This window comes from Mya arenaria, chromosome 15 (assembly GCF_026914265.1).
Source record: "Mya arenaria isolate MELC-2E11 chromosome 15, ASM2691426v1".
In the NCBI taxonomy this organism is placed as follows: Eukaryota; Metazoa; Mollusca; class Bivalvia; order Myida; family Myidae; genus Mya; species Mya arenaria.
The window spans coordinates 44,262,961-44,271,543 of record NC_069136.1 but is presented as its reverse complement, the minus strand read 5'-3'; the positions used below and the strand labels follow the sequence as shown (position 1 = coordinate 44,271,543).

The 8,583-nt window shown below is 36.7% G+C and overlaps 1 protein-coding gene across 1 annotated transcript; it reads right to left on the bottom strand.

The window, feature by feature from the left end:
• Positions 1-8,219, bottom strand: LOC128220613 (trans-1,2-dihydrobenzene-1,2-diol dehydrogenase-like). Its single transcript, XM_052929080.1, has 9 exons — positions 8,124-8,219; positions 7,300-7,411; positions 6,950-7,011; positions 4,623-4,724; positions 3,645-3,749; positions 3,107-3,248; positions 2,831-2,958; positions 2,253-2,397; positions 1-136 (listed from the first exon to the last, which is right to left on the bottom strand). Exons 1-9 carry the CDS (start codon positions 8,217-8,219, stop codon positions 30-32), a joined length of 999 nt encoding a protein of 332 aa, XP_052785040.1. The 3' UTR covers positions 1-29.
• Positions 8,220-8,583: the final 364 nt, after the last annotated feature.

The following is an 8,583-nucleotide window of genomic DNA, read 5'->3' as shown; positions in this document are numbered from 1 at the left end:
TTCGGACCAATTTCAAGCATCTCTAGTCCTCAGTCGAAGTCGGGGTACCTCACTCCCAGCTGACGTCGTACCTCGTCCATTATCGTGTGTACCATGATGCTGTCAGCATGGCTGTATTTCGGGTGCTCTATCTCACCTGGGAATGAGAGAAAACTAACATCAAGGGGAGGTAACAAAGAGTTATTATTAATAGCCATTTATTGTCTTACTGAGCAGTGTTTTTGGTTTTCGAAGGACATTTTTGTTGGTAATAAGCTATTTTGAGTTCAAAACCCCCTCTGGATGCGTTTTTACGTTTTTTGTAGCATCCAAAAACTAGAAACACCATATAATTAAAACAGGCAAACGAGCATCTGCGGTATCATTGTTTTGAAGACATTCATACATGGGAGGAACTCCACCATGTTGTTGAAAGTGTACATAAAACCATTTGTTTTTTACTTCAAGCAAAAAGTTAGAAACAGGTTTCCATAGCGCTGAAACCCATAAAACCAAAACTGAAACACTAGTTTGGTATCAACACAAACGCCCATAGTGACGTTCAAAACGTTCACAGTGAAAATTGCAGTCGAATCAAGTGTTTTCCTCTGCCACTGATTGTTGCGGTTAAAGTAATACAATGAACAACACCACTACGAAAATAATGAACGTCAAAATAAAAGTTAGCCGTAGTGTGCAAGATACCATTCAAAAGTTGAAAATGTCACCCCAAATTAGGACAAATAACATATTCTTTATACAATTGATACTAGTTAGGAACATTTATAATAACAAGAGCTGTTACAGAGACAGCGCGCTCGACTATTCCGCCGCTTTTCAATGTAAGGGTTGAAAACATGCATGAATCACTGTTAGATTAGATTTCAATGCAATACATGATGTGCTGAGATATTAACATAAATGTGGTTACATGGAAAATTTTAACCAGAATGTTTAAGTCTAATAATAAAGGGCCATTATTTGCAAAATACAGTTATCTAACTTGGTAATTCAATTACGTTGGGTGGTTGAATACCATAGTATAAAGTCTCAACAAAATACATCGAGTAGTTGCTGAGATATTATCCTATGTGTGCTAACATGCAAGACCTTAACCAGAATGTCTAAGTCTCATAATAAAGGGGCAAAAATTATCTAATATGAAATATAGAGTTATCTTACTTGATTAAAGAAGAAGGTTGGGAGCCTGTTTGTAAAGTTTCAATGCAATACATGATGTATTCGCTGAGGTATTAACTTAAAACTGGTTACATGCAAAATCTTAACCAGAATTTCTATGTCAAAAAAGGGGCTATTATTTGAATTTAATGCAAATTATAGTTATCTAACTTAGTTAATTAAGTAGGTTGAATGGTTGAGTACAATTGTATCAAGTCTCAATGCAATACCTCAAGTAGTTGCTGAGATATTATTCTATGTGTGCTTGCACGCAAAACCTTAACCAGAATTTCTAAGACGAATAATAAAGGCCTATTGTTTGCATTTAATGCGAACTAGAGTTTTCTGACTTGGTTCATTAAGTAGGTTGGATGGATGAGTAACATTGTATAAAGTCTCAATGCAATACCTCAAGTAGTTGCTGAGATATTAACCTATGTGTGCTTGCACGCAAAACCTTAACCAGAATTTCTAAGTTGAATAATAAAGGGCAATTATTTGAATTAAATGCAAACTAGAGTTATCGTACTTGGTTAATTAAGTAGGTTGGATGGATGAGTACCATTGTATAAAGTCTCAATGCAATAACTCAAGTAGTTGCTGAGATATTGACCTATGTGTGCTTGCACGCAAAACCTTAAACAGAATTTCTAAGTTGAATAATAAAGGGCAATTATTTGAATTAAATGCAAACTAGAGTTTTCTAACTTGGTTAATTAAGTAGGTTGGATGGTTGAGTGCCATTTTATAAAGTCTCAATGCAATACCTCAAGTAGTTGCTGAGATATTAACCTATGTGTGCTTGCATGCAAAACCTTAACCAAAGGGTGACGCCGACGCCGACGCCGACACATGAGTGAGAAGTATAGCTCTCCATATTCTTCGAATAGTCGAGCTAAAAACAAATTCATTTGTTTAACATTCATGTGCTAGCCCATGTGGCTTCTTGGGTTTACATGACATTATTATGATCCCCATAGCAATCTATGACCGTGTTAATCACATCATGTTTATTATATCGTGTCCATGGTTTTAATAATAGCTCGGCACTCGGTGTAAATTTATAAGCTTAAAATAAGATAAACTAACACTACCTTTGAGGAGCGAGTCCCTAGCAGCGACAGCCTCATACGACAATCCGCTACTGTTGATGAAGTTGTAGTCGTTGTTCTTCAACGGAAATTCGTGTTCTCCCGAGGGGGTGCGACATCGGGTTGCGCAATGGAATGGATCGTTCAGCTGACAAAAGGATCTTACTTAAAATAAAGTTGCTTTCACATAATAATTTTCACATTATTCTTACTTATTATATGTAAAAAATAACAACTCATTTTCCAGCGAATGCGGGCAAAAAACATACATGTTTAAAAAAAACAATTTCTGGGCGCCCTCTAGATAGTACATACCGTAATAACAATAGCACAGTCAGTGTCATAACTGGATTTTTTGGGTCTTCTACCGATAGCGCACACCTGATTTTCAATATCAGTTTCAGAAAACCGTCCAGGTTGTACACTACTCAAAACCAATAACATAATAAGGGTAATAACAAGGCCCTCCAGAAAGTGTTCACCTCATTTCTATTAACACGGTGGTTGCAATAAGCAGGGGTTTCTGAGGACCTTCCAGGCAGTACACATCTCAATACAAATACTATGGTGGTTATACACACCTCAATTTTGCCTTTCTGTCCGAGGATGACAGCGGTGTTTTTGCCCTGCCCGCTGTTAACGTGATATGTCAGGTTGGCCATCGCTCCACCCCGATACTTTAATATGACGCAGGCTCCTTCGTCGACGTCTGAAACAGTGATAAAAAAGTGATAAACTTTATAGAGAAGTTAGTAACAGTCATCTTACAAAACACGAAACATGCTACCTGTAAACAACTGATAACTTGGATCCAAGAGAGTGCTTCCTTTAATTTAACAACTTTAAATTTATTCTACCTCCTAATAACCCTCCGACTACTGTAATTGACTCAGGCATTTCCTTGAAGACGAGACAAGCGAACTGTATACAGTAGATGCCGAAGACAAGCACACCGCCTCCTCCCATCGATATATTCTTTACGCGGTCGAAGTGGGCGACCTGCAGTGAAACATAAATTGATTGAAATACTGACCAGGCCAAGGCGGGACATCAAACATGAATCTGTAAACAAAGTATTTATTAAGAGAATGAAAGTTATACTGATCCAGCCGATATTGTAGTAATAGACATATGTTAGAATTGTGTTTCTGTTAATTTAATGCCCTATATAAGGTAGTTCCTTCTTTCTGTTCCCATTGGTTTGGCGCAATAAAAGGTGTTTGTGACATCTGAATAAAGGTATTATTGTTATCTCATAGGACTGTGCATTTTTCGATTAAGATTATATTACATTACAAATACTAAGCAACATAAAATGATATTTATCAGAATCATTGACACTTTCCTAGATACGCATCATATTCAAGCAATATGAATTAAAGATTTTTAGCGTACCTGTTTGCAAAAGTTGGCTTGAACCATGCGGACTTCACCAAGGGTTCCTTTGCCCAGCTCAGAGCGTATCAGGTCGTAAACTGGGAAGAAACGACTCCAACAAGCCTGTGAATGTGGGAAAGTATCTGAAGCATTTATTAAATAACCACTAACAAGTTCCATGTATGATCATACATTCAAAAACAAACACATTTCAAACATGAAAATTAAGTATGTATATAATAAAAACTTATTTACACTCTAATGTTGTCAACATCGGTGCCTTAAAAAGAAAGCAAAAAATGGCGGGTTAATATCTACATGCCTATATCTGTGTTGTGCAATAGCTGGACGATCGAACGTAAATCAAATACGAACGAAAAAATATTTCATCCTTAGAGTTTAATGAAAATGTGGAACAACTGTCGCCTGTCCACTAACATGGTAGCTTTTTGCGGAAAATTGAATGGTTTTGAATTATGTTATACACAATTAACAAGTAATTCCCCCTCAAAAAATATTATAAAATTTTGTCCCTTATATTTATTATGTTATATTCAAAATCATATTTTGATTTTGTGTCCATTTGCTCAAATGAAAGTTTTATAAACGCGACAAAATAATATATGCGTGCTAAGTAAAGTTAAGTATCTTACTGGTCATATGATACTTCATTTCATTAATTTAAGTAATATACAAACTCTTTTGTTAAATCACTTCTACTTTTCTTTTCTTTTACAACTTTTGGAAATAGATGTATGAATTTACTTAAGAAATTTTATAATAACGGCCCCTGGACTTGTTCTACGTATACTGTGGTTGTTAAGTCCTATTTCAGGATAATTCCTTTCATATCGTGCAGATTTTTCAAAATTGACAACTTCTCTAATGTTTAATGTTTCATAATGTCCAGCCCACGTCAACGATTAGTGGCATATACTTAAGTCCACGTACATGAAGGGTCTATGTCGAAGCGCTGTGTATAACCTATAACCTTACCTCGATGAAGAGTCTTTTCTCTGTTTTGGCTGTATCTAAAACGAGCTTGGCTTGTTTTAGGTTCATCGCCATTGACTTCTCGCAAAGTACACTCTTCCCAGCCTGAAAGCAAAACATATTAAAGAAGAATAAACATGTGTAGGCCCGCATTAAAACAAATGTACACCAGACAGGCACACAAGCAAGTTTCCAATCATAACGGAAATGTAATAGACAAACATACATTTGCCCATGATGGAGGGATATGCCTTTTTAATTTTAGTGTACTTTTTCGTTTGAACTCTTTTGTGTGTAGTGAAAACAGTAGTTCCATACGGGTACTTTTATTCGTGGGCAAGATAAGGATTTCCAGCATGGTCATATATTTGGATCTACTTATCTGGGATGGGAGAAACATATTTCCACCCCATTATGGTGCCACAGTAGTTATAATTCAATACAATTATACACTGTAAACTACAGGGGTAAGCGCAGTAGCCACATTATAACGAAGCCGTAAGACGCACATAAATTTTCCTTGCATTTACAAGAATGTGATTTGTCCCATGATTTTTTTAAAACGTGTTCTAAATGACTTCCACAGCTTGTACTTGATTACAAAATTAGATGTACCTTTTAAAAAACACTTTTTAATAAGCATACCAACGTAATCGAGTCTTCAAGAAAAACCGTATTCTAGGTAACGTAATGATAAAAAAGATCAAACTCCATATTTACTACAAATGGAGGTACACTGAATGCATATTGCAAGGCATAAAGCTATGAGTTTTGTTATGTTTTGGTAAGCCGAGCTGCTTTATGAAGGTTACTGCGATAAAATTTACATTAAACGTTGGATTTTTCGGAAACTGTTTAGTAGTTCAACCAAAGGTGTGAATTTAAGTTTCTGCATGTTTGTGTCCATTAATTTTGTTTTGTTTCTTGAAAGTTTAAGCTGTATTTGTCAAAAGGGTGGACAGTCGTTGATACTTTTATATATATATAGAAATAGAAACACGTATGTATCAGAATATTGTCATTTAAGTAATGACCCAAATAATAGTAATAATGATATTGTGAAAAAGAACATTAAATTAGATTCCTTTTAAAACAAACATATGTATTTAGTACTAGTTACAATTAAAACATCTGGCAGAAAGTATCGAAACCAGTGCTGTATCTTAGTTTGTGGCTTTTGCTAATAATCTTCGCCAGATAAAAACCATCCTACATAATGCATATTGCGTCCAAACGTTGGTGGGTTAGTAATAACTAGACGTATGATATGGACAATGGCATCACCATCAGAGAAATAACAATGTAGGACAACATGACTGCCCACGGAATGAATGGTAATGAGTAATAGTTCTGGTTCGTGCTTTTGTGAACTCATTATAGTTGTCCACTTAAAGTTCATGCCATTCATACCTGTTGCATGTGTGGTCTATGTGTGTTGTTTGTATTAATTTGTGTATGTCGTGTTTATACGTTTATGGCCTAGTTCCTTGTCGTTTGTGCCATTGACTTGTGCATCTTAACAGGGAGAGACGCATGACTTCAATGGCGTCCGCGTGCATGGCCTGTCTGTGTTGTTTGTATATGTGTATGTCGTGTTATACGTTTGTGTCCCTAGTTCATTTTCGTTTGTGACATTGCCTTGTGCCTCCAAACAGGGAGAGACACATAGCTTGAATAGCGTCCGCGTGCATGTGTGGTCGGTGTTATTTGCATCTGTGTTTGTGGTGTGTACACGTTTGTGTCCCTAGCTCATTGTCGTTTGCGCAATTGCCTTGTGCCTCAGGGAGAGACACATAGCTTGAATGGCGTCCACGTGCATGGCCTGTCTGTGGTGTATGTTTATGTGTATGTGGTGTTATACGTTTGTGTCTCTAGCTAACTGTCGTTTGTGCCATTGTCATGTGCCCCTAAACAGTTTTTATATATGATTTTTTAATAACTGGGCTTGTCCCAGCGGTTTATATTCTATTAGTATATGTATTCAGATAAAACACATGTCTTTCATCGGTAAAGCAAGCGTTTATAATTAAAATTTTGTAGATTTATAATGTTGCCACATAGCCACATAAGTTAAAATAAGCAATGGAATATTTTTTTCCGTTGCTCATATATTACAATCACAGGCATCGGACTGTGTGTTAGGCGGATTTTATTCTCTAGCAAGTAATCGGTCTACCGAGATTAAGGTGCATACACAACGTTGTCTTATATTGCAATGTTGTGGGCAAAAAAACCTAGCGGGTAGGCTAAACTGTTAAGAGTCCTAAAGTGGATTACAGGCGGCAGACATAAGCTGCTTTACTAAGGAAGGCAAAACTTTAAGGCGTTACCTTTAACATCTTCAAGGAGAGCTCTACGTGAGTGGTGTGTAAGGTTCCTATGTAGACGATATCTGAAACACGAGACTAGAAGTCCTTTACTATTGGTTACAATTTTTTTAATTTCAATATTGTCTACAAAAAGATATACTACTATCAAGAGATATTAATGTGCTCTTATATCAAATGATATTTTGTCAGTGTAGTAATATGTTTGGGTAATTCAGAACAGAAACTCGGAACAGGATGCTTACTGTTATGGGACCTTAAGGTACTAAAATGAGATTTTCATTGACTTAATGATGCTGTTCAGTACAATGCATGATTTAAGAGAACGTAATAATATATGGTGACTTTCTTACCGACATCCTTATCGTTGGCAACATCGTCATAAGAGCTGTAATACCGTTTGAATTTGAACCTCTCTGCAAATTCCTTCGCCCGATTCTCATCCCGTGATGCGACGGCAACAAACTGAAAACATGTACAAGATGGGTTTGTGTCTTGTTTAGCGCTCGTGTCTAGTTTAGCGTTCATGACATTCCTGCTTTGTTAAGTGTTTATGTCCAGGTAAGCGTTCGTACCATTCGTGCATATTTTAGCCTTGGTGCCTAGTTTAGCTTTCGTGCCTAGTTTAGCTTTCGCGTCTGGTTTAGCGTTCGTACCATTCGTGCCTAGTTTAGATTTCAAGTCTAGTTCAGCGCTCGTACTGTACACGTCTAGTTTATCGGTCGTGTCTTCAAAAGCGTTCATACCGATCGCGTCTAGTTTATCGGTCGTGTCTCGTAAAGCGTTCGAAACTTGATGCACAATCTACGCCATAACAAACATTTTGAAAACTCACATGGAGGAATAAGTTCATGGTACAACATAAATGTAATGATGTAGTGTAAATCCAGGACGAGTCATTCGTTTAATCAAATGTATGTATTTCGGGTGGAAATATTGCTTTAGAATAAATTTTCCTAAACCTATCCCACGGTCATTAGAACTGCATTTTCTCGCAAAGCTCCAACGTGCAGCATGCTGCGAAAGAAATATGTTCCTGTTTTTCTTATATGTTGATGTCGATACATTCACTGTCAAGCGACGTTGCGTTTGAATTTGATGCAGTTACGGCTTCTTTAATACGTAGCAGAATTGCCGAAATGTTACGATTACCAAATCGGTTTGTTGCCAGACGCACCTCGTGTTCCAGTGCGGGAATGTTGTCCTGGATGGCCAGGAAGAAGTCGCATGAGATCTTTCCCGGACCCAAACATCCCCATCGTGTCGCCGCCATTATTTTACTTTAAATACACTTCAATATATATATTTCAAGGTTTTTGTTTTAACTAATTATGATGAAGAAACAATGTACAACGTAATAAATTCATTTCGCAATGTTTCCGTAATTTGTCAGCATTGCAGAGAAATTTGTCAAAATTCAAATGATTGTGTTTATTGTAATTGAATCTAAGTTATGTAATGCGAATAAAACGTTACCTGTTTAAAATTAGGTATCCTACGGTTTCACCTTAAAGTTTGTTCAACTACTTCTTTTATCAGTTATGTACACAGCCTGACGAGCACTAAATACTACTTATCGCTTCTTTCAGTTAAAGGTAAATATCGATAAAACAAAGATAGTTGGGGGGGTGCACTTA